Source organism: Artemia franciscana, chromosome 10 (assembly GCF_032884065.1).
Source record: "Artemia franciscana chromosome 10, ASM3288406v1, whole genome shotgun sequence".
NCBI classification, from domain to species: Eukaryota; Metazoa; Arthropoda; class Branchiopoda; order Anostraca; family Artemiidae; genus Artemia; species Artemia franciscana.
Window position 1 is genome coordinate 22795419 of NC_088872.1, and position 27684 is coordinate 22823102.

At 35.2% G+C, this 27684-nt stretch overlaps 1 protein-coding gene across 1 annotated transcript; it reads left to right on the forward strand.

Moving 5' to 3' along the window:
* Positions 1–1920: 1920 nt before the first annotated feature.
* On the forward strand, positions 1921–26342 carry LOC136031926 (uncharacterized). Its single transcript, XM_065711918.1, has 3 exons — positions 1921–2079; positions 19746–19952; positions 26036–26342. The coding sequence occupies exons 1-3, from the start codon at positions 2015–2017 to the stop codon at positions 26121–26123; spliced, it is 360 nt and encodes a 119-aa protein (XP_065567990.1). The 5' UTR covers positions 1921–2014; the 3' UTR covers positions 26124–26342.
* The last annotated feature ends 1342 nt before the right edge of the window (positions 26343–27684 follow it).

Sequence of the window (27684 nt, forward strand, 5' to 3'; positions counted from 1 at the left end):
AGTTGTGTCCCCGTGTCCCACCTGTGAATATATATATATATATATATATATAAATATATATATATATATATATATATATATATATATATATATATATATATATATTTATATATATATATATATATATATATATATATATATATATATATATATATATATATATATATATATATATATATATATATATATATATATATATATATATATATATATATATATATATATATATATATATGTTTTTAACTACGTAAAACATGCGAATATACAACATCCTTCGCTGTCCCATTGTCTGTGCATATAAATAGATTGCCAGGTTTACTGACTCTTGAACATGCAACGTATAATTGTCCATGGGAAAAACAATCCGTATCCAGATCTATACCTCATTATTTTAATGATGTGTCCCTGTGTCCCGGTCGTCATTTATATTCCCTGTGTACCGGTCGTCATTTGTGTCCCGGTATCCCAGTTTGTAATTTCTCTTTGAGTGTCCCGGTCGTCATTTATATTCCCTGTGTCCCGGTGTCCCGGTCGCCATTTGTGTCCCGGTCTGTAATTTCTATTCGAACAATCCCTGTGTCCCGGTCGTCATTTATATATCCCACCTGTGCCCCCGGCGTCCCCGTTGTAGTTGTGTCCCTGTGTCCCGGTTGTCATTTATATTCCCTGTGTCCCGGTCGTAATTTGTGTCCGGGTGTCCCAATCTGTAATTTCTCTTTGAGGTTCCCGGTCGTCCTCTATATTCCCTGTGTCCAGGTCGTCATTTGTGCCCCGGTATGTTATTTCATCAGTTGACAAACATGACGTCAGTCGACAAACAACTTCATGACGCATACAGCTCAATCCATATATGACGGCAGTCGACAAATATGACGTCAGTCGACACACAAACATGACGTCACTCGACACACACACAGACAACTTATTTATATATATATATATATATATATATATATATATATATATATATATATATATATATATATATATATATATATATATATATATATATATATATATATATCTATCTATGTTCACAGGTGGGACACAGGGGCACAACTACAATGGCGCGAAACTAATATGGCGCGTAACGACTTACGCGCGCGGGGGGGCTTGGGAGGGGGGTGCGAAGCGCCCCCACCAACTAGTTTTAAATATTTGAATAGCCCTGAGTTAACTAGACAACCTTTATTAAAACATTTTAGGAAGAAATTGAGGACAGTAAAGCACAAGCACTAAATTGTCTGTAGGCTACTATAAAGTTATTTCAGTTGAATGTCTGTATTACATCCTTTGTGTCTGTGACATATAGTCAGTCCTTTGTTGGCGTTTTAATCTTTGATTATCAAACAAAATGATGACATTGACGTTAGTGCAATGAGATTGCATTGCAAAGTAGCGCTCCTGTAAAAATTTCCAATAGGTGCATGAGTGTAGCGTAAAGAAGGTGTCCGAGCGTGGAAAGAACTGGGTCATATCGGGTGAGTTATGGCGAGGGAGGGAATTAAACTTGCAAAATTACTTAACATTGCACAAAGCATAGCTTTTTCACGATAATGTCAATCAGTTGAAGAACTCGTAAATTCTTAATACTTACAAGTGCAAATTAGGCAAGGTTAATGTGAAAAGCAGGGTAGAGAGAATAATACTTCTCCTCCACTCATGAAATCCCTCGTTAGTGGAATCAAATATGAAATCGTACTCATGGACAAAATATTCTACCCGACAAAATGCTCAAAAAATTTCCCTGACTTCTTGTTAACATTACTAAAGAAAACCCTTATTTACAGTTTTATTCAAGGTTTTACCGGCTCTTCTTAAAACTAATGAATATTTTTTTTGTTAAAACATGTTTGAATACTAAATGATCCGTAAGATTTATCTCATTTCCCAACCAAATGCTTGAAACTAGTTTTGATTACATGTACTTGAAGGAAACGCAATCAGTTGAGGAGGCGGATAGCATTTGTTTTCGAAATAGGAACGTCATCTGGTCAGTTCAGAAACTTCGAGCATGAAGGAGATTCTTATTTTATTTTTTTGTGGGATGGTTGCTCCTGGGAAAGTTTCCTACAAAGGGTAATTTTTTTTTTACTAAAATGATCATCATCTTTTAATATCTTAGGGAAGTATTCTTAAGAGCTAACTTTTATTTACGAATGATAAGGGCGAAGAATATTGGCAACTCATAAGAGTGAAAACTAGCGCTAGTGAAAAAAAAATCACCAATGCCATCAACCAGCTGGCAAAATTTTGCATTTTTTAGACCTAATTAATTAGCCATGATTTGCCCTCATCAAACCTAGGCCTACTAATAATTAGGCCTTGTAATATATGCTACGCCTAGTTATGTTAACAAGGCAATTAGGCATAACCCTTTGCCATCATTGACAAATAGGCTAGGCCTTAAATATGTCTTTTAAACAGTAAGTTAGCCTACCCTAATTATCCACACACTTGATTTTTACGACTTACCCAGAGACTTCACCTTTAGGTGATGTAAATATACAGATCAAGCCCAAAGAGCATGGGAAACTATAAGTTTACAATACTATTTGGTTAGGCCTTTACCAATTATCCAGTTCAAATGGAATTTTTTCTACTTATTAATTGATATTTTAACGGTTTCGCCAGCCACTACGCTGCATCTGGCGCTAGTAGTTTTCAACTCATATCATATCAACTTATATCTGTCTTGTTTGAGGGTTCATACTGAAAACATCTTTTTTGGATATAATCATTAACACTGTAAGACAGTTGTTATTCTCTGGCTGGTCATTTTATCAAACAGTTCGTGGTAACGAACTGTAGTAAGGAGCGACCCGGCTCAATAGTAACCAAAACTCTAAAAAAATGGAATTTTGATACCAATACCTACATCAAAAGAATCGCATTTTAATGCTGATTTTGAATATATAAGTTTCATCAAGTTTAGTCTTACCCATCAAAAGTTACGAGCCTGAGAAAATTTGCGTTATTTTAGAAAATAGGGGGAAACGCCCCCTAGAAGTCATAGAATCTTGACGAAAATCACACACATGTGGAATTTTGTATTTTTTGCCAGAAGGCAGATCACGGATGCGTGTTTATTTGTTTTTTTGTTTTCTTGTTTTTTTTTGTTTTTTTTCCCAGGGGTGATCGCATTGACCCAGTTGTCCTAGAATGTTGCAAGAGGGCTCATTCTAACGGAAATGAAAAGTTCTAGTGCCCTTTTTAAGTGACCAAAAAAATTGGAGGGCACCTAGGCCCCCTCCCACGCTAATTATTTTCCCAAAGTCAACGGATCAAAATTCTGAGATAGCCATTTTATTCAGCGTAGTCGCAGAACCTTATAACTATGTCTTCGGGGACGACTTACTCCCCCAAAGTCCCCGTAGGAGGGGCAACAAGTTTAAAACTTTGACGAGTGCTTACATATAGCAATGGTTATTGGGAAGTGTACATGCGTTTTCAGGAGGATTTTTTTGGTTGGGGGAGAGGTTGAGAAGAGGGGGATATGCTGGGGGAACTTTCCATCGATAATTTGTCATGGGGGAAGAAAATCTCCATGAAGGGAGCGCAGGATTTACTAGCATTATTTAAAAAAAAAACAGTGAAAAAATAAATATGAAAAAGTTCTTTCAGCTGGAAGTAAGGAGCAGCATTAAAACTTAAAACGAACAGAAATTATTACCCATTTGAGGGGCTCACCTCCTCCTAATACCTCGCTCTTTACGCTAAAGTATTTTTAGTAATTTCAACTATTTATTCTACGGCTCTTGTGATTCTGGGGTTATTCTTAATGAATTGGGACAAAATTTAAGCTTTAGTGTAAAGAACGAGGATCTGACAAGGCGGCGAGCCCCCTCATATATGTAATAAAAATATGAGAATACAAAAGTTCTTTACGTAAGCCAATTTATAAGTTACGTAAATCTTTTACTAATAAAAATATTCGTAAAAAATTAAAAATTCTAGTTGCCTTTTTAATTAACCAAAAAATCGGAGGGCAACTAGGCTTCCTCCCCAGCTTTTTTTTCTCAAAATGATTTGATCAAAATTATGAGAAAGCCATTTAGCCAAAAAAAAATGCAAATTTTGTTTTAATTATTCCTCTGCGGAGAGCCAAGATCAAAACATGCATTGATTCAAAAACGTTCAGAAATCAAATGAAAAAAAAAACAAGTTTTTTAACTGAAAGTAAGGAGCGACATTAAAACTTAAAACGAACAGAAATTACTTCGTATATGAAAGAGGCTGCTGCCTCATCAACGCCCCGCTCTTTACGCTAAAGTTTTTTACTGTTTTAAAAAGAAGAATTGAGAGAAAGAGTCAAACTTTAGCGTAAAGAGCGGGGCGTTGATGAGGAAGCAGCCTCTTTCATATACGAAGTAATTTCTGGTCGTTTTAAGTTTTAATGTCGCTCCTTACTTTCAGTTAAAAAAAACTTATTTTTTTTATTTAATCTTGCTTAAGCCAACCGTGCAAAACCTGTTTTTTTTTGCATAAGATTATTGTTGATAGCAAGGAATGATCTAAGGTGATTCTAACTAGATTAAATAAAAAAAAACTAGTTTTTTTAACTGAAAGTAAGGAACGACATTAAAATTTAAAACGAACAGAAATTACTCCTTGTATGAAAGGGGCTGCTTCCTTCTCAACACCCCGCTCTTTACGCTGAAGTTTGACTCTTTCTCTCAATTCTACTTTATTAAACAGTAAAAAACTTTAGCGTAAAGAGCGGGGCGTTGAGAAGGGAACAGCCACTTTCAAACACGCAGTAATTTCTGTTCGTTTTAAATTTTAATGTCGTTCCTTACTTTCAGTTAAAAAACTAGTTTTTTTTATTTAATTTCTGAAGGTTTTTGAATTAATGCATTTTTGATTTTGGCTCTCCGCACATAAATTATTAAAATGAAATTTGTATATTAATTCTTTTTTGTCTAAATGGCTTTCTCTTAGTTTTGATCAGATGATTTTGAGAAATAAGGGGTGGGGAAGGAGGCCTAGTTGCTCTCCAATTTTTCGGTTACTTAAAAAGGCAACTAGAAGTTTTAATTTTTAACAAACGTTTTTATTAGTAAAAAATATACGTACCTTAAGAATTATAAATATTTTTATTATGTAAATGAAGGGGGTTAGACCCCTCACTAATACCTCACTCTTTACACTAAAGCTAAAATTTTGTCCGAACTCCTTAACAATGACCCCTGAACCAGAAGGCTGTAAAATAAATAGTTGAAATTACTAAAACTACTTTAGCGTAAAGAATGAGATATTTATGTGGAGATGAACCCCCCATATGCGTAATAATCTCTGTTTGTTTTAAGTTTTAATGCTGCTCCTTACTTTCAGTTGAAAAAAACTTTTTCATATTTATTTTTTCTTTTTTTATAATAATTCTAGGAAATCCTGCGCCCCCTTCATTGAATTTCTCTGCCCCCGTGACAAAGTCCTCTAAAGAAAGATCCTTCCACGTAGCCCTTTCCCCTCAACCCCCCAAACCAAATTAATCCCCCTGAAAAACGTGTATACACTTCCAAATAACCATTACTGTATGTAAACACTGGTTTAAGTTTGTAACTAAATTTGTAACTACGTTTGTAAGTAAACCCCTCATATGCGTAATAATTTCTGTTCGCTTTAAGTTTTAATGCTGCTTCTCACTTTCAGTAGAAAAAACTTTTCATATTTATTTTTTATTGTTTTTTAAATAATGCTAGAAAATCCTGCGCCCCCTCCTTTGAAAGTCTTCCCCCATGAGAAGTTCTTCCATGGAAAGGTGGCGAGCGTCAGCAAAAAGGATTTTGAGGACTTTAAAGTTAGCATTAATGCCAAGTTGATGAAACTTGATATAATTTGGCAAACCGAAAGGAATTGTCACTGAAGTTTGTGAGTTTGAAAGCTGATATTGAAATCATAAAATCGGATGGAATAGAACGTGGAAATAGGATTCGTGAACTCGAAAGTCAACTGAATGCTCATAAAGCTTCCTGCGAATTACTGTCGAAAGAACTATTGCTAATTGACTTAAAAAGCAGAAGAAAAAACCTCATCATTCATGGTGTACGAAATGAAAAGGGTAACCAAACCCTGGAATCTCACATGAAATCATGGATCAGTGATACTTTGGGAATTTCTAGCAATATTACAATTGACAATTTGCATAGACTGGGGTCTAAAACAAGCAATAACATTACCACTAGGCGGGGCTCATCGAGAACTGAGACGTTAAAACCAGTTTTTCTTTCCCTTAGCAACGACAAAGATGTGCCATTAATTACGCGCAATGTGGGGAAGCTTAAAGGGTCCGGAGCCCGCGTTGTGTGTGATCTTCCTCCCAAACTTAACGATATTAGGAACAGCCTCCTTGTTAAGGCTAAGGGTCTGCGCAAAGCTAGAAAATGTGAGTCCTCCAGGATCAAACAAAAGGGAGCGGATCTATGGTTAGAAGTATGTCACCTGAGCTCTGAAAAGTGGATAAAATACGATGACCATCATGAAGCTTAACAGTTATCAGTGAACTGCAGTGACGATTATAATGATCATTTAAAATGACTATTATTTTTTTTAAATGACAACAGTTGAAAGTTCATCTGATTTCTTATTTTTATGGGGTTTTGTCGAGATAAGTGATTATTTTTGCTGTTAGTATGGGTGTATACTAACAATATATATATTTATATATATATATATATATATATATATATATATATATATATATATATATATATATATATATATATATATATATATATATATATATATATATATATATATTTTTCTTTTTTTCTGGTCGTCATCATGGTTTGATTAAAAATGAAATACGATCGAGCCGTAATAATCATGATCCTTTTTTTGTCTTTTGTTGTCTTCTCTTTTGTTCTTTTTTATTGTAGATGTAGATCAGGTTCTTAAGTGTGTATTTTATTCAATTCAGTTATTAATTTTCCTATCTTTGCCTGTGCCGCCTGGGGGCGCCTCCAGCGATTATTTATCTTCTAAGAATTAATGTCTAAATTTACAAATGTTGGGAATAGGCTTAATAGGCTAGAGGCGGATCCGCTTGACCTTAAACAAATTCTAGCGCATGATTTAGTGAAAAAAGACTTTGGTAATATGGACGAATCTGTGGCGGCTCTCCCCAAAAATAAATATATTAACAATAATGATATAGATCATATAGCTACTTCAGGTTCATCACAGGTTCCCGGTCGTCATTTATATTCTCTGTGTCCCGGTCGTCATTTGTGTCCCGATGTCCCGGTATGTAATTTCATCAGTTGACAAACATGACGTCAGTCGACAAACAACTTCATGACGCATACAGCTCAACCCTTAAAATGACGTCAGTCGACAAACATGACGTCAGTCGACACACGAACATTACGTCACTCGACAGACACACACACACACACACAGACAACTTATTGTTATATATATAGACAGATATATTCACAGGTGGGACACAGGGACACAACTACAATGACGCGTAACTAATATGGCACGTAACGACTTACGCGCGCGGGGGGGCTTGGGAGGGGGCGAAGCGCCCCCACCAACTAGGTGTTGGGGTGGTGCGAAGCGCCTCCCCAACAGCTAGTACATAATGAGAATGTTGCCTCTTACGTTTGTTATAAGCCCCCTCATGTGTCACCCTCTTCTTTTTCGTCATCACTCAATACCCTCATGAAGTTAATATCATGCAAGTGCAGAAGAGTAATTTTGATTAGAGACTTCAACATCAATTGGATTTATGATTCACATCAGACAACAGATAAAGAATGAGTGTAGACTTAGCAAAAATGCGATAGATTTTCTATCGATGTGCTTGTCGCATTGTTTATTACCACTTTGTAGCATACCTACAAGAGTAAATGCAACGTCGGCATCACTGATTAACGATATTATGACAAATTTCGAGACTAACCTGATGAGGATAGTGATGGTGGATTCTTCTGATCATTTCATGTTGTTTTCTGAATTAAAAAGTGAGCTTAAACCGAAAAAAAAATTTTTTTTCCAAAAAGTCACGGTTACTCAATAAAAATACGCTACGACTATTAAAAGAAAGATTAAGTATTATGAATTATAATGGACCTTTCGAATCTGAGGATGTGAACCACGTCATGGATTTATTTTTAAAGCAGTTTAAGGAAATATTAGATGAAACATGCCCGGTAAAAAAGATTGGTCTGAGACGTTATCAATCTCCTAATAAGCCGTGGATAACCGAAGGCATGCTAAAATCTATTAAGTTTAAAAATCAGTTTTTCAGGAGGCAACTTAACTGTCCATCTGATGAAAATATTTATGAATTTATAAGGTATAAAAGTAAATTGTCAAAAATTCTTCGTTTGGAAAAACGGAATTATTATGAACGAGAGTTTGAGAACGTTCGTTTCTCTCCGAAAAAGACTTGGTTCCTAATTAACAAATGCCTTAGTAAAAGGAAGGACCAAAGTTTTCCAGATGAAATGTGCATGCCTGAAAATCAAGTACCTTTTAATGACAAGAAGGAAATAGCAGATGCCCTAAACCAGCATTTTGCTAAAATAGGGGAAAAACTGTTGAGTCTGCTGCCTCATCGGGGTCAAGTAGTCAAAATAAAAATGACTTTAGAAATTTCCTTCCGCCATCACATGATGTCAATATTTTAACACCGGTTTCTGAACAATAATTAAAGAATGTAGTAACTTTTTTGAAAAATGGTCATTATGAGGTTATTGATGGATCATCGATATTTCTGTTGAAAGAAATACTACCCCAAATTTCGCACATTTTATGTCATATAATAGACCTGGCACTTAAAAATGGGACGTTTCCTTCGTCGTTAAAAGACTCAAGAATAGTGGCTCTTTACTTTACATTTGTTTTCTTAGAAGAGAGAAAAAAATTCCATAAAATTATAGGTCTATACCGCTCCTGTCGGTTTTTTCAAAAATAATTGAACGTTGTCTGTACAATAGAATAGTGCGTTTTTTAGATCATTTTGAAATAATAGATCCCCTTCAGTTCGGATTTCGTAAATGTCACACTACCGATCATGCGGTCCTATTACTAACACAGTATGTCCATGAAATTCTTGACCGTTGAGAAATTCCAGCTTCCATTTTTCTTGACATTAAAAAAGTGTTTGATTCAGTATCTCACGATATTTCAATACATAAGTTGGATCATTATGGTATAAGAGGGCCAGCAAAATCCCTAATAGCATCTTATATTAAGGACCGTTCTCAGTATGTTGATGGAGGTGATGTTTCATCTGAAATGACTGGTCAATCTAATACCACTGGTGTCCCGCAAGGGTCAATAATTGGTCCCCTACTTTTCTTAATTTATGTGAACGATCTGAATAATTCAATGAGAATATTTGGTTTAAATTTGCAATTTGCGGATGACACTGTGTGTACTGTCGCAGGGAAATATGTGAGCTGTTTGAAACTTGCATTGGAAGAAGCTTTCAACCACCTTCTATTGTGGCTTGAGTCAAATTACCTAGCTCTGAACGCTGATAAAACGAAATTTGTCGAATTCTTGCATTGTAACGCTGCAGTTCCTAAGCTTCAACTAATTGAATCAAGTGATTTTGAAATAAAGATTTCACGAGCAGCAACTATGCGATACCTCGGAGTCCTCCTTGACTCTACTCTATCATGGAATCAATCTAATCTGCGAATGAAATTGGGGAGAAATATAGGTATAATGCGAATACTCAGGTCATCCCTTCTCTTTGAAGCAATGAGATCAATTTATTATGCACTTATTCATTTTCATTTGATGTTTTCATCTCTTGTTTACCTTAACACATTTAGTTCTCATATTATGCCACTTCAGAGACAACAGAACAAAGCTTTGCGGGTCCTTAAGAGCTACTTGGCTTCCCCTAAATTATATCCAGCGAAGTCGTCAGCTGATTCTCTGTATTGCTTCCTTAATATTCTTCCTCTTCAAACTGAAGTATGACCGTGGTTTACTTCCCTCGTTTTTTTGTTCCTCGAACCTTTTCCTACTTAAAATTATTGACCACGGACATCTAACTAGAAATTTCAAAAAATTATATCAGCCAAGAATAGTAAATGAAAGATCGAAATTTTCCCTTCGAAACTCGGTAATTCGGTATTGGAATATTTATACGTCGAAAATGGATGCTTCAAAATCAATTAAAACAGATAAACGAAAACTTAAATTTATGTTGATTTATTTGGAATTTTTTGTGATAAGTGAATTGTTGTTGGTTGGTGGGGGTTGTCTTTGGGATGTTAAGTTTGTTCCCATTTTATATGGTTTTTTATGATACTGGACCTAGGCATTCTCCAGGATTCTTGGTATCTTTTATTTATTGTTATGTTTATTTCGCTGGACGCGTCACCGGGTGGTGCTGTTGACCGGGCAATTGACGGGGGAATATGTTTAATTACGCTTGTTTGAATTGCATGTAGTGAAGTATGGATGTTGTATTTATTTAAAGGAGTTTTTTTCCATCCCGTGTATTAAGAATTTGTCTTCTCAGCCGGGCTCTGGACATTTTGTAACTTATTTTATTATTAAAATGAACCTGAAACTGAACCCATGTTAAATCGCCAAAGTTTCCACTCTTTTAGTTTCCCATACTCTTTGGATAAGGGCTTAACTGTTTTGAGCTTAGACGGTTACAATTATGAAACAGTATCAAAGGCGGGATTCAAATATATAGATTATATGAACACAACTTCCGTTGAATATAAATCGCTTATTTGCTATCTGGCTAAATTAACTTTGGGTTGGCCTTTTTTGTACAGAATCTAGGCGTTACAATGCCTTTTGGTTTATTAGTTGCCCGGGATTCAGTGTTGTGTATAAAATTTAGTGCTTCCGCATTAGCCAGAACATAATCGAGAAGTTTGCTGAATAAACAATGTAAGAAAACCGATTTCATAGCCATAAAGACAAATGACAGGTGACAGAATGCATCTGACTTGTATAATTTGGGCTATATACTTGCACATTATGGATGGGGGAGTGCTGGTAAGGTTAGGTTAGGCTACTTTGCCCCATCCCCCTTATGTGCAAATATATAGCCCAAACTATAAACTAAAGTATTATGTTTTCATCATAATATTCTGGTATATTTCCTTAGGATTAACATAACTTCACTTCTCGAGTGTGTTCTTGCTAATACGGAAGTACCTAGGGGTTTTTTTTTATAGATGGTTTAAAGAGCATTGAAGGAAAATAGAGTAACTATTAATACAATCTCATTAGCTGTTTATTAAGCAATTCATTATGGGGTTTCTGTTGATTTAAAAGAGCTAGTCGAAACTGGACTTGTAAATTAAATACAAAAAAAGAAATGACGACCACCAAAAAAAGATTTGTGAAAAAAGTGTGAGGAGTATAATAAAACCAAATGTGAAGATTGAAAAAAATTTAAACTCTAAAAAGAAGAAAATTTGCAGAAAATTTCTTATAAATGTTATCAGTATTTTGACAAAGTCTATTGTTCAAAATAATCGGACGACAAACATTTTTCTTGATGAGATAAAATTAGATGAAAGGTTAAAATAAGATTTTGATTTTCAATGAGCTATTTTCAACAACTCCAATAAAGTGTGAATAGTTTTGCAAGTATAAGCCAAGAATTGGAGCTATTGAGAGGGAAACGTGTTAAGAAAACATTTCTTACTTCATAATATGCAATACAAATTGTAGGTATCTCCTTTTGAATGCGCTTCCAGCCTGGTTTACCTTCAGCTCCCCCTTATGTGCAAATATTAGCCCAAAATTATATATTTCCTATGTATTTTTTCCCGTGTCTTGATTTAGTCAGCGGTGATTGAATTTACGGGTACACGGGTTGAAGCAAGAGTGACGCATGGCCAAATGAATGGAAATATAGCTTATAATTTGATATATATATATATATATATATATATATATATATATATATATATATATATATATATATATATATATATATATATATATATATATATATATATATATATATATATATGATATATGAGATATATATATATATATATATATATATATATATATATATATATATATATATATATATATATATATATATATATATATATATATGCACATTAGAGATGGAGTTGGGCTTAAATTATAATGGAAGCACCTTCAAAATATGGAACTACAATCATTCAACATGTTATGAAATAAAAATTGTTTTCTTATCACATTTACTTCTCAATTACCCCAATTCTAAGCGTATGCCCTTTTATATTCCTGGGGGAAAAATCAGTTTTCGACAACTAATATTTCACCTTACTTTATGCTTCAATAGTAGAACGTCCAAAAAAGAGAGGGCTGGGGTGTTCACGCTAAAAACTTGTCCGGTGCATGATAAGATATCTCAAAACGTGTCAAGAGAGGGTCTTCTAATTAGTTGATGCATTGTAGCGAAATACGTCCTGTAATGATTTTTTTTATTATTAAAGAAGATAGTTAGTCTTAGTCAACCGTTTACACCAGGGTTCATCTTCTCCCACCGTTGGATTTATTTTAAAATAAATTAAACGCAATTTTTTGCAACTGAAATAAGGAGCAACATTAAAACTTAAAAAAAAGTAGTGACCTATCTTCAGGTTTAAGCCGGCCCATAGCAGCTACTCTTGTCTTCCGTAATTATTTAAGATAACGAAGAAGTTTAAGATCGAATCCCTTAAGATGCTGGTGTTATAGATTTGGTTCAAGATGCAGGTGATTGTTGCATAATAAGGAATTTGAGATGGATGTGACTGTTACGTAATAGAGAATGTTTACTTTGTCATTCCTTTGATTGTTACATAATATGGAATGTTTTCTTCAGGATGAACGTACATGTTGCGTAATAAGGTTTGTTTTCTTAGATATGCATGCGTATGTTACATAATAGGGTTCGTTTCCTCATGTAAATGGACGCAAGTGCATGTTATGTAATCGGGAATGTTTTCTTCAAGGCGTTTCTAGACATTTCTCTTCAAGACATTTTAAGACGCTTAAAGACATTTTTATTCAAGACGTTTTTCAAGAAGTTTCAGGAAATTTTTAGACATTTTTTCAAGACGCTTCTCGACATTTCAAGACGTTTTCAAGACATTTCCTCATCAACATCCCGCTCTTTACGCTAAAGTTTGAGTCTTTCTCTTAATTCTACTTTTTTGAAACAGTAACAAATTTTAGCGTAAAGAGCGGGGTGTTGACGAGGAAGGCGCTCTTTCATATACGAAGTAATTTCTGTTCGTTTTAAGTTTTAATGTCGCTCCTTACTTCCCGTTAAAAAAACTTGTTTTTTTATTTAATTTCTGAACGTTTTTGAATCAATGCATGTTTTGATTTTGGCTCTCCGCAGAGGAATAATTAAAACGAAATTTGCATTATTTTTTTGGCTAAATGACTTTCTCGTAATTTTGATCGAATGATTCTGAGAAAAAAGAGCGAGGGAGGAAGCCTGGCTGCCCTCCGATTTTTTGGTTACTTAAAAAGGCAACTTGAACTTTTAACTTTTTACGAATCTTTTTTATTAGTAAAAGATATACGTAACTTATAAATTAGCTTACGTAAAGAACTTTTGTATTCTCATGTTTTTATTACATATATGAGGAGGTTCGCCCCCTCGTCAGTGCCTCGCTCTTTACACTAAAGCTTAAATTTTGTACCAATTCAATAAGAATGACCCCTGAATCACAAAAGCCGTAGAATAAATAGTTGAAATTACTAAAAATACTTTAGCGTAAAGAGCGAGGTATTAGGAGGAGGTGAGCCCCTCATATGGGTAATAATTTCTGTTTGTTTTAAGTTTTAATGCTGCTCCTTACTTCCAGCTGAAAAGAAACTTTTTCGTATTTGTTTTTTCATTGTTTTTTTCAATAATGCTAGTAAATCCTGCGCTCCCTTCATGTAAATTTTATTCCCCCGTGACAAATTCCTCGATGGAAAGTTCACCCAGCATATTCTCCTCTTCTCAACCCCTCCCCCAACCAAAAAATCCTCCATATAATATTTAGAGATTTTTTTCTTTGAGAATGATATGAAAAGGTTCAAACATAGCAAAATTGTCCCTCTTAGAGAATTTTTAGAGATGTTTTCTTAAAAAATGATATCAACTTGTTCAAAATATACGAAAAAAATTCCTTCATAGAGAATATTTTGAAATGTTTTCCCAGGGAATGATCCACGCTTACCCAAAACATTGGAAAGTAGTTCTTGACCACTAAAAGTATTTCCTCCGACGGAATGAGTACCTCCAACCCACCCATAATACCTGCAACCAACATGCCGCACCCTTGGTACCTGCAACCAACAGTTTGTAATAGCTAGAAAAACAATATGATTTATATGGGTATTTCATGAAAACTTAAACCTTTTTTAAGGATTTAGTCTTTTTCTTATTCAGCCTTTTGGCTTTACGTGGGTTGCAGGTACCCATGCTGTGGGAGGAGGTACTTTTTGAATTCAAGGGCTATTTTCCTATGTTTTGGATAAGCTTAGAATATTATCTAAGAAAATAACATAATGAACAAGTTTATATCATTCTCTTAGTGTTCTCTAAGGGCTATCATTATCTAAGAAGGACTAATTTTCTGTATTTTGAATAATTTCTAAAAATTGAATAAGTTCTAAACATCTCTAAAAATTGTCTAAGAAGGAGTATTTTTCTGCGTTTCGGATAAGTTTATATCTTTCTCTAAGAAAATATCTATAAGTTCTCTAAGAAGGAGTATTTCCCTATGTTTGAACAAGTTTATATCATTCTTTAAGAAAACATCTGTAAAAAGTCTCCAAGAAGGACTATTTTTCTATGCTTTGAACAAGTTCATATCGTTCTCTAATAAGTATTATTTGACATTCATAATGAACGAATATTTTCCTATATTTTGAACAAGTTTATAATGTTCTATAAGAAAACATCTCTCAAAACTCTCTAAGAAGGAGTTTTCTCCTATATTTTGAACCAGCTTTGTATCACTCTCTAAGAAAAAATCCTCGAAAAATTCTCGAAGAAGGAGTACTCTCCTATGCTTTGAACAAGTTTGTATCATTCTCTTGGAAAACTTCTGTAAAACTTCTCTAGGAGAGATTATTTTCCTAGGCTTTGAACAAGTTTATATCATTCTCTAAGGGAACGTATCTAAAAATTCTAATGGTGTTTTAAATAGCGTCGGGAAGTCTGGCTCCCCCTTCACTGAAAAATCTCTCCTTACATGGAAAGATTCTGCAGATAATTCAATCTCTGCAAATATATACCCCGGACTATTAAGGCTGTTTCAGAAAATTACACGATTCATATTCCTTTTCAATTTTCCCAATATGCTGTTGGGCTGATGGATATGAATTCACTCTGGCTAGGACAGAATATTACTTGATTAGATTGGTACGATAAGTTTTTGCTAATCTTGTAGGCAAACTTCCCAACAACAAATACAACATATAACCAATGAGCAAATCTTATAACTTGAATGTTTATACCTGGGGACTCTAGGGTGTCATGTTATCTCCAAAGGCATAGTTTTTGGACTTTTAAACTATACTGAACAAAAAGGCCATCTCAATATTTTGATCGTACAACTTTGGGAAAAAACTGTGCATGGGAGGGGGGCTGGTTACCTCCTAGTCTTTTAGGTCATTTTAAAGGAGCACTAGAACTTTTAATTTCCTATATGGGATTTGTTCTATACGAACAAAAATATATAAATAAACACTTGTCTGGGATATTTTTTTCTGACAAAGAATACAAAATTTTCATATTTTTGTAGATAGGAGCTTGAACCCTCTACAATAGAGTTCTTTAATCTGCTGAATCTTATGGTGCAATTTTATTTAAGATTCTTTGACTTTTAGGGCTGTTTCCCCCTTTTTTCAAGAATCAGCCAAATTTTCTCCGTCTTGTAGGCTTTGATTGGTAAGACTAATCCTAATGAATCTTAAAAATTTGAAATCAGCATAATAAATCGATTCTTTTGATATATCTATTCATATCAAAGTCCTGTTTTTTTTAGTTTCGGTTACTATTGTGCCGCGGCACTCCTTACCTACAGTTCGTAACTGCGAATCCTTTGACATGAACTTCCGAGGAATCATGACAGTAAGAAGAAATCTTTTGCACCAACTTTCTACACTAAAATTTTAAGTGGCTTTACTACTTTTGTGCATTTTAGTTTCGGTTACTATTGTGCCGTGTCGCTCCTTACCTACAGTTCGTAACTGCGAATCCTTTGACTTGAACTTCCGAAGAACCATGACAGTAAGAAGAAATCTTTTGCACCAACTTTCTACACTAAAATTTTAAGTGGCTTTACTACTTTTGTGCACTTCTCGAAAGTTCTGTTTTGATGTTTGCATATATTTAGGTTGGTGTCTATGTGTTTCGCAAAAACAAACAAGTAAATGCCGCCGTTTTATGGCATCAATTTTTCTGTTGTCGTCAAACCTCTCATTTAAAAAAGAGTGTCTTCGTCCTTTTCTTTATTGGATAGAGGATGATTTTATTCATACACCTAACCCTTTGTTTCTGTAAAAATTTAATTTTCGAAACCTCCCAACCTTAGTTCTAGATAATTTTATAGCCACAAAGGATTGTAGACATTGAAAACACAGGAAATCATATCTAATCATTGTTCAAAGGTATTCGTTCTAGATAATTTTGTTCTTGATAATTGTTCTAGATAATTTTGCTACCACAAAGGATTGTAGACATTGAAAAGACAGCAAATCATATCTAATCATTGGTCAAATGTTATCGGGTATGCACTAATGCCCTTTTTATTTAACAAAATAGAGGAAGCAATAGCAAAACAGAGAATTCTACCATTTATCTCGTAAGACAACAACTTTCGTTGAATGGGACCAAAAATGATACTGAGTGACAATCAAACAGTTCTTGGTAACTGTTCAAGCGACCCGGCTCAATAGTAACCGAAACTCTAAAATACGGAATTTTGATACCAATAGTTACATCAAAAGAATTATATTTTAGTTCTGATTTGAAATATGTAAGTTTTATCAAGTTTAGTTTTACGCATCAAAAGTTACGAGCCTGAGAAAATTTTGCCTTATTTTAGAAAATAGGGGGAAACAGCCCCTAAAAGTCATAGATTTTAAACGAAAATCACACTATCATATTCAGCGTATCAGAGAGCCCCACTGTAGAAGTTTCAAGCTCCTACCTACAAAAATGTGGAATTTTGCATTTTTTGCCAGAAGACAGATCACGGATGCGTGCTTATTTGTTTGTTTCTTTTCCCAGGGGTGATCGTATCGACCCAGGGGTCCTAGAATCTTGCAAGAGGTCTCATTCTAATGAAAATTAAAAGTTCTAGTGCCCTTTTTAAGTGAAAATTGGTGGTCACCTAGGCCCCCTCCCACGTAAATTTTTCTGAAAAGTAATCTAGATCAAAATTTCAAAATAGCCATTCTGTTCATCTTAGTCGAAAACATAATAACTATGTCTTTGGGGTCGACTTAATCCCCCCAGTCCCTGGGGAAAATTGCAGGTTACAAACTTTGACCATTAATTACATATAGTAAAGGTTATATGAATTGTACAAAAGTTTTCAGGGTGACTTTTTCGCGTTGGAGTGGGAGTGGGTCGTTGGATTGGGTTACATGGTAGGATATTTCCATGGAGGAACTTATCAGAAGGGAAGAGAATCTCCATGAAGGGTGCGCAGGGTTTTCTAGCATTATATAAAAAGAAACAATGAGAAAATAAATAAAAACTTTTTCCACCTGGAAGTAATAAGTAGTATTAAAACTTAAAACAAATATAAAATGTTACGTATATAATAAGGTTTTCTCCTCCACAATACCTTGCACTTTACGCTAGAGTGTTTTTAGTAATTTCAACTGTTTATTCTACCGCTTTTGTGATTCAGGGGTCATTCTTAAAAATTTGGGATAAAATTCAAGCTTTAATGTAAAGAGCAAGGTATTGACGAGTGGGCAAACCCCCTTATATGCATAATAAAAGTACACAAAAATATAGAAGTCCGTTACGTAAGTTAATTCGTAAGGTAAGTATGTTAATTACTAACAAAAATTTTCGCACAAAAAAATTAAAAATCTAGTTGGATTTTTAAGTAACCGAAAATTGGAGGGCAACTACGCCTCCCCCACCCCTTTTTATCAAAATCATCCGATCAAAACTATGAGAAAGCCATTTAGCAAAAAATAATTAAAATACAAATTTTGTTTTGTTTATTCATGTGCGGTGAACCAAAATCGAAACATGTATTAATTGAAAAACGTTCAGAAATTAAATAAAAAAACATTTTTTTTTTTTTTAGTAAGTAAGGAGCATCATTAAAACTTAAAATGAATAGAAATTATTCTGTAAATGAAAGAGGTTGTCCCCTCAGCAACGCCTCGCTCTTTACGCTAAAGTTTTTTATTGTTTTAAAAAGTAGAGTTGTGAGAAAGAGTCAAACTTTAGCGTAAAGAGAGAGGCGTTGCAAAGGGGAAAGCCTCTTTCATATGCTGAATAATTTCTGTTCGTTTTAAGTTTTAATGTCGCTCCTTACTTGCAGTTAAAAAAACAAGTTTTTTTTTATTTAATCAATAAAGACCCAGTCAATGTATAACTATAAACATCGGTGCCAAACATTTTGATTTCCCCCTTTTACTATATTATAAATATTGGTACAAAACTGTTTGATTTCCCCCTGAAATCTAGAGTTTTTAGTATTTCGAAGAAATTTACCGTTATATAGACCGTTTATATGATAATACCAAGGATACTGCAGCATTGAATAGTTAAGCCACAACTGTAGGCCTACTATTAATTACATTTTTTTCAACTGAAAGTGAGGAGTAGCATTAAGAATTAAAAGAAGCATAAATTATTCTGTATATGAGGGGGGCTACCCCTCCTAAACCCTTTCTCTTCGCCACAACCCTCACTCTTGAAAAAACTTTTTTTTTCAAAATTCTGCATTATTGTAGATAACAGCTTGAAGATACCTCGTCAGAGGGTTCTTTGATATGATTCACTAAGATTGCTTGACTTCTTGTTGGTGTTTCCCTCTTTTTCGAAAATCAAATAAATGTTTCCCGGCTCGTAGCTTTTGAAGGGTGACATAAACCTTAATGAACTTTAAACATTTGGGATCAGCATTAAAAGCTAATTTTTTTACGTATCTATTCTCATCGAAATTCTGTTTTTTTAGTCTCAGTTACCATGGGGCAAGATGCTCCCTGCTCACATCTCGTTACCATGAACTCTTTGATTAAAGGGAAGGTCATCTGGTCATCCTTTCATCTGGAGATGTGGGAACCTAAGGTCACAAAATTTTCTTCTTAGTCTCAAATTTTATACTCACGTGAGTGGCCCTTCAATGAGGAGTTTGTTCCTTAACTTTGCTTAGTTTGGATTAATGTATTTACACAAAGCTTACGATATTGATGTTGAAGGGATTACAGGTCCTCTGTTATGTGGAAATGGTAAATTTTAACGGAAGCTCTGTTATTTGAAATAATAAAATGCATTTTGACTAAAAGCGGAGCTTTTGTGTAAGGAGTGTTTGATGGAGGCGGATGTCCTTCTAATATCTTGAAGATTTACTGTTTTGTTTAACTCAAGTACACATACTAACCCCTTTCACGAAGCATTGCCTTAAAACTTTAAAACTTATAAACTTTAACTTTTATCTTAAGCATCACGGGGTATAAGAGGGGGAGGGCATTAAGCATGACGTAATTGCATTTAAGCGGTAGATATGATCATGTTAAGGTATGGATGAATAATTTTTCTAAGCGTTCAGGGTTTTGTTTTTCAGATACCAGGTAACCCGAGCAGTTACACGGAACAGAGAACAAGTACAAATTTTAGCAAACCTTTACGAAAATGGCAAATATGACTTTTGGACCCCTCCTAGAATTGGAAATGTTGACATCATGGTTTCTGAAGAAGAAATCCCAGAGCTAGAGGCTATTCTAAGAGAAGCAGACATTCCTTACCATGTTCAGATTCAAGATGTTGGAAAGTAAGTCCCACTTTTTCAACGGCGTGAAATCAAGGCTGGGGAGTAGATGCAATAAATAACAAAACACATTAGATGTTACTATTCTTTCTAGTATCTACTGATAATCTATTATAATCCCAAGTATTTATGAAAACAAATATCTATCTCCACCAAAAAAAGAAATCATTCACCAGGTGCAAGACACTGATCCCCACAAAGAAGGGTGAAGGAGTGAAAAGATTCAGGTTCTATATAAACTCAAAATTTATATACAGTAATTAAAACTAAACATTTACAGAAAATGAAGAGAGTTAGAAAGATTTTAGTAGTTCTTAAGAATTTGTTCTGAGTACTCCAAAAAACTAGACCCGCTCCAATGGAACCCAAATAATCAATAATAATTATAAAGGAAAGCTTGAAAAAAAACATGCAAAAGCACAATTTGTTTGTAAGCCATTTTAATGCGTGAAACGAGTGGCATTCTCATAGCCGAATCAGGAAGGGTATAACATGGGAATTCCGTGAAGGGTATTTCGGGTATTCTGAAGGGTATCAGGAAGGGTACTCCGTATAACATGGCCACAACACTCAGCTAAAGTATTAAAATCACGTCCTAGTGCTGAAGTTAGCAGGGATTTAATATTCTGAGAACTATGGAAAAGATAACCCGATCGATCAGATAGAATGGATGAAGAAAATCTATTAGACACTGGAAGATAATAATCAAGCGGATGAAAAGTGAAAACAGCACATGAAAGAATATAAAGCTTTTCAGCACCAAGTAGTGATTTCCTGTCTTTTAGATTTTATATAGGAAAAATAGAAATTGACGTAACTGGGCAAGATAGAACATAAAACTAAATTAAAGTTTTGCATGATTTGATTAATTAGATTTAATCTTTATTTGAAGTATCTAGTTTAGTATTTAATGAGTGGCGTTAAAGTAAATAGCTCTCTCTGGAGACAGACTGGGCTCAGCAAGAGAAGACTTATTAATCCCAGGTCTCTTGCCGGGTCGATGGTCCTTGGTATTTAAAACCGAGGCAGTAGCTTACTAATTTTTGGACCCAAAGACATCCGGACTCAAGCCAGCATCTTGCTAAATCCAGCAAGACCACCTGGACTCAGGACAGCAGCTAGGAGGATCTTCAAGAAACATGTTTTGCAGATTCCTTTGGTTAGAGCAATTACTTTATAACAGACAGAAATATTTCCTTCTGTTAAAACTTAACTTTTACTCCACCCGACCACTTTTATAGCAAAAAACTGAAAACGGTCGAGATCAAATATTTTGATTAACGGTTATTAGAGTCTGAATGGCTAATATTCGATAGAGAGACTATAGTTGTACTACTTTCATTATTCACCAATACCAATACTGAGGGTCTTGCAATCTTTGTAGCAAAATATTTAATGTTTCTGCTGTTCAAAAAGTATTTCTTGCCAAGAAGTTGATTTTCGTTATTCTCTTTTGCCTTTCCATTTTATTCCTTACTTCACTAGGAAGTCAAGATGAGTATCCTCAAGAAACTAACTGAGGAATTAAGTCATGGAACGTCTTGAAAGAAAAGAATATCTATCAAATCTAACAGATGAAGATGAAGGTCACGATAGGGATACTGATTTTCAGTTTTGAAGAGGATGTCGAAGAAGATGTCATAGAAGGTGAAACTGACGAAAAGAAAGACGAAGAAGCTCGTCAAACTAGTTCTGTAGATGTACAAGAACCCCAGACCTCGATTACGTTAGGCGAAGATGACGTTCTTCTTGCAAGGTGATGGAAGAGGCCCGTGGGTGTGTTTATCGGTTGATACAGTAGAACGAAATGGACTTAGCAGCCACCGTAAACTTCACGTACTCGATCTTTTAATATAGTGTCACAACTACCAGGCTTTTCAGGACCATCCATTGTAGAACGGGGGCTGTTCAGTAAGAAAATGGTCCAGGGAATTACGAATCATACCAATGAAAAAATTGAGCTCTGTTGAGCCAAGCGCAAGCTCAGTCCACTGTGAAAGAGTTCGTTTACAAAGTCTGAAGACTACATCAAAATAGAAGCCTTTATCGGTCTGCCATACCGAGATAGAATGTTCAAATTTGGAAGAGACGATGCTGAAAGTTTTTTTGCAATTGACGGGACTGGCTGAGATATATTTAGAACAATCATGTGTCTTCGAAGGTTTCTGTTCATTGAGGGTTGCGTGCGCTTTGATGATCTTTCGAATTGACAATGTCAAGATCATTTAGCTCCTATCGGAAGTCTTGTTAGCTCTTTGATTACAGAATGCAGCTAGAACTTCACCCCGTCTGAGCATTTGACAATCGAAGGAATACTTGTTCCATTCAGGGGCTAGTGCCTGTTCAGAATGTAAATCTCTTCAAAGCCATCCAAGTTTGGACTGAAAACACAGTATCTGGCTAATGCCTTCAACTGCTACTTATCCAATGCCTTCATTTATTGTGGCACCACCAAGATGGTAGGCACACAGTCGATGTCCATTCCTACCTGTGCCGCTTCGACTCTAGCTCTGCAAGCTTTTAACACAAACAGAAACATAACCGTTGATAGCTGGTACTCCTCAATTGAGTTGGTTAACGAGCTGAATATACTGAATCCTACCTGCATAAGAAGAACAAGCACGAGCTCCCAGATACGTTTCTTCTGCACAGAGAACGTGATCCTGGTTCCTAAATCTTTCACTTTGCTAAGAAGAAGACTATTATATCGCACGTGCCTAAGAAGAGATCAAAGCAGTAGCTTCGATCTCTTCAATTTACAACACAAACACAATAGATACAATCTCAGACAACCCGGAGATAGTCAAGTTTTACAAGGCAAATAAATCTGGCGTTGACCTTTAGATCAAAAATTTGCCAACTGCACTACTAGCCGTCGATACCAGCGCTAGCTCCTTACAATTTCCTTCGCAATGCTTGGTATTCCAGACTTACACACAAGATCACTTGTCAATACAACAAGAAGTCAAGAAAAGGTGATCCAGTGCTGACAAATCCTAACAAATTTGGGAGTATCCCTTACGAAGTCTCATTAATGTTTAGAGTATCCATCAATTCCCTTTCTCGAGAACTTCTAAAGTTCATGTCCAATATTGTCAGAATCGAGTCTACCAGTAGTTCAGATAACGAACTCTTATATTCTCGCCGCGAAAATCAGATCTGCAGTTTATGTCCTCGTTCAGCTAACCAGAAGACGACTGTAGGACTGTAGGGTCTTTAGCATCTGCAAAAACGGCTGCTACAAAGACCAGCTCAACAAAGTTTGCCCAGAATGTATCTAGATGATTCAATTTTATATTAAACATATTGTATTTGCTTAAAGCTAAATTACTAGCTCCTATCTGGAATATTTTTTATTTACAAGCGATTTTAGTTATGGGGTAAATATTTACCCCACCCGACCAGTTACCTAACAAAAAAAGGTAACTAGTTAAGGTTTAAACTAGTCGTTCCCTGTTTTCTTCCATCAACATCATTTATTTTGTTTCCCAGCAAAATAGTTTTCGCAAGTAAGGGTCCCATAGGTACTCGTCACATATACTACTCTGTTATCTATATTACTTTATTGATTTTCTGAGCACCGAAATAAGTAACTGACATACCAGGCTTTAGGTAGCTTCAAAATTATTGGGTACCGAAAGTAGCAGGCTGTTTCCCCGACTTTATGTTCCTGGAGGTTCGACAAGGGGAATCGAAGCACCGACTTTAGGTTTATCATTTGATGGAAAAGTCAATCGATCTTAATGAAAATCACACCATCAGATTAAGCACATCAGAAAACCTTGAAGAAGTGGTTTCAACTTCCTATGTACAAAAATGTTGAACTTGGCTTTTTTTTGCCAGAAGAAAGACCACCGATGCGTGTTTACTTGTTTGTTTGTTTTTCCCTATGGGTGGTCGTATTGAATAAGTGATCCTAGAATATGGGGAGATGGCTCATTTGACCGAAAATTAAATGTTCGAGTGCCTTTTTTTATTGAATAAAAAGATTGGAGGGCTTCTAAGCCCCACTCCGAAGCCCTTTTCCCCCAAGTCATTGCGTTAAAAATTTTACATAGCCCTTTGACTCAGCATAGTTGAAGGGTCTAGTAACTATACCTATGGTGATGAATTGACCCTCCGTAGTCCCTGGGGAAGGCTGTAAGCTACGCAGTTTGTCCATCGAGAAATATATGGATGCCTTTTGGAGTATTTTCTGCGGGTGAATTTTTCACGGGGAAAATTTTCTGCTGGGTGGAAAGTTTGGGGGAATTTTTAGGGAAAATATTACGCAGGAGGGAAGGTAATGGCCCTTTCATGCTTCTTTAGAAGATTCAGAAACTCGATAAAATAGTACTACTGAAAATAAAGAGCAATATTGAAGCTAAAATAAAGTAGAAGTTATACCATAAACGAGGGATTGTCCCTTCCTCAATCTTCGCTCTTTACGCTAAAGTCTTAAGAGTTCTTAAAAATAAATCTCATTTAAACTCAAAGGCTCTTTGAATTCCCTTTTCTCTTTGAGTTCCCTGTTTTTTTCCATCAACATCATTGATTTTGTTTCCCAGCAAAATAGTTTTCGCGAGTAAGGGTCCCATAGGCATTCATCGCGTATACTACTCTGTTATCTATATTGCTTTATTGATTTTTCTGAGCGCCAAAATTGATAACTGACATACTAGGGTTTAAATTGCTTCAAAATTCTTGGGTACCGAAAGTAACAAGCTGTTTCCCCGACTTTAGATTCCTAGATGCTCGACAAGGGGTACCGAAGCACTAACTTTAGTTTTATCGTTTGATGAGAAAGTCAATCGATCTTAATGAAAATCACACCATCAGATGAAGCACTATCAGAAAACCTCTAAGAAGTGGTTCCAAGCTCCTGTATACAAAAATGTGGAATTTAGCATTATTTTTTTCTAGAAAAAAGACCAAGACCAGAAAGTGTTTAATTGTTTGTTTGTTTTTTATTGTTTTTCCCTAGGGGTGATCTTAGAATATGGGGAGATGGCTCATTTGAGCGGAAGTCAAATGTTCCAGTGCCCTTTTTAATTGACCAAAAAGATTGGAGGGCTTCTAAACCCCGCTCCGAAGCCCTTTTCCCCGAAGTCATGTGTTAAAAGTTTTTACATAGCCCGTTGACTTAGCATAGTTGAAAGACCTGATAACCATACCTACGGTGATGAATTGACCTTCCAAAGATAAGGCTGTAAGCTTCGCAATTTGTCCATTGAGAAGTATATGGATGCCTTTTGGTAGTATTTTCTGCCGGAGAGTTTTTCACGGGTAACTTTTCAGCAGGGTGGAATTTCTCAAAGAATGGTAACAAAAACTAAAACTTTCACGTAAAGACTGAGGGTTTAGGAAGGTTTAGTACCCCCTGATATACGGAATAATTTATCTTCGTTTTAAGTTTTTATGTTGCTCCTTAATTTCAATTGAAAAACTTGTTGTTTTTTTACCTGAATACACCCTAAAAGTGGTAAAGGAAAGCATTAGTTGTAGTACTCCAGAGTAAACAGTAGAAGGTATTGGCTGGTGTCCTGGCATATACGATGTTTCTGTTTGCTTCATTTTAGTTTTAATTTTGCTTTTTATTTTGGTCGTAAAAACGGTTATTTTTAAATAAATAAGACTGGGACTGACTCTATTCAATTGATTAGAAAGAATTTTAGCGATGATCATCGATAAATCACTCGGAATAGTAGTTTCGTACCGAAAGCCGAGTGGACGGAACGTCAGAGCACTGCTATTAATTGTTGCACTGGTTTAGCACTGGTCGTCACTTTCGAGTTATAAATGGAGAAAGTTTTATGTAGTTATTTAGTTAGGTATGTAAAATAGTAAAGATGACAATTAGTCGAAGGAATTAGTTTGGTTCAGGATTTTTTTTCACCATAATGGGTTTCCCAAAACGCAATGATATTCTTAAACGAATGTGTAAATCAAGCTTACAATGTATGGGATGTCAGGAAACCTTTTAGAGAAATTACTTGATTACTTTTGTAATAGAAAAAAATGAGGCAACAGTTATGATTAACAAGTAGTCCTTTTCCATGAAGTGCTGTATAAATGCATTAATCTATATTTTGAAACTTATTTTCTAGACTCCAAGAGGAAGAGGATAGAGCAATAGCCGAAAGACAAAAACAATTTGAAACTGCAACCGAAAGCTCTGCCGAAAACAAACTATAACATCATGCCGGTTGGAATAGTATTTCAACGAATTCGTACTTTCTGCATGATCTGAATTTTGAATTTCTGCATGATTCGTACTTTTTCACACTAATTCAACATTTGTTCGCATTTTCTGGATGCACCTTTTAGATTGTTTTTCCTTGCTAAATGTTTTGATTTACTTTATATATGACTTGTAAAGTCCAACACAGGTAATAAATGGTTTATTTTTTACTACACCCATTAATAAGAATTTTAATTATGGTTATTAAAGTTTTACCTCAATAATGGCCCCCCACAAGGCTGCTACGTATGTTTATTCATTCAGTGAGAAAAACAAAATCCTTAAAGAGCGGAAATTTTACAAAACTCCAGTGATTTCTTCATTAGATAAATGGTTTGCTAGAAATTTACCATGACATGTGTCATCATAGCCAAGACAGTAGCGCTAAGTAAAGGGCGAAGTGGATTATATATATATATATATATATATATATATATATATATATATATATATATATATATATATATATATATATATATATATATATATATATATATATATATATATATATATATATATATATATATATATATATATATATATATATATATATATATTTGTTTTTACTAGATCGATTCATATAGAAGGGGTGGTTGTAGGAATTATGAAGGGGCTCAATCGGGTGCTCCTTTCAAGAGTTTAAAGTGGTTGAAGGGCAGCCAGTCCCATTCCTCTTTTTCAGGGTCAGACTTAAAGCTTTGGCACTTCTAGGCCCAAGCGTTTTTGCTCCTCCATTTTTGCGAGATCCTCGGGGAAATCTTCGAAAGTTCAGCAATAATGGTAGCACCGAACAGACCACAAATGATGACCAAAGTAATGAAAGAGAGAGGTAATACCGAACTCTCAGCTGCTTTTCCTTGCACTTGAGGATAAATCTCATCAGTCCAGTTTTTGTTGAGAAAAATTTGCTTGGTGATAATTTTTTGTACGCCCCTAGCTTTGTTTGCCCCTAAGCCTGATTCTTGTGGGCCTATTGGGAAACTTGAGCCTGGTCATTTTGCTACCCGCCTTCTATCCCGTCCAAACTCATCCGATCGAAATTTTTAGTCAGATGTTTTGTCCGAAAAGTCGAATCACTCAAAAAATATTTCTCCAGCAGTGAGGTTATCCCCATAACCGGGTGGGCATTGGGTGTAAATTATGCAGTTTTCCAACTCTGTCACATAGGCTTTACACCGCAAAAAGGGGGCTCACTAGATTCTAGTTATCTAATTAGCTCAAAACGTTCAGGTATAGGTCTGTAGGCCAAGAAAATCATATTTTTGATAGTTGGCAAAAGAGAAGGGTTGCTCTCGATTAACTGTATTTCAAGTGAGCTCTTTTAGATCGTCCCTGATCCCTCCTCGTGAAGCCTCTGCTGTTTCTAGGTTGGGATTAAAGGATCATAGCTAAGCCTACGTTTCTCGAGGCTGTGGTGGGATTGTAGCTAATGAGGCTTCTACCTCCGTCCCTTGACAGCAATGGAAACCCGTCAGCGCACCTCAAAGTCGTGAAGGGACCATTTAGCTCCACGCC

What these genes read in the sequence shown, in the direction of transcription:
- LOC136031926 (XM_065711918.1), top strand. Translation starts at nt 2,015, where the DNA reads ATGAAGGAGATTCTTATTTTATTTTTTTGTGGGATGGTTGCTCCTGGG. An exon ending in GGGAAAGTTTCCTACAAAGG is followed by an intron (nt 2,080 to 19,745) that starts GTAATTTTTTTT and finishes TTTGTTTTTCAG; the next exon opens with ATACCAGGTAACCCGAGCAG. An exon ending in CAGATTCAAGATGTTGGAAA is followed by an intron (nt 19,953 to 26,035) that starts GTAAGTCCCACT and finishes CTTATTTTCTAG; the next exon opens with ACTCCAAGAGGAAGAGGATA.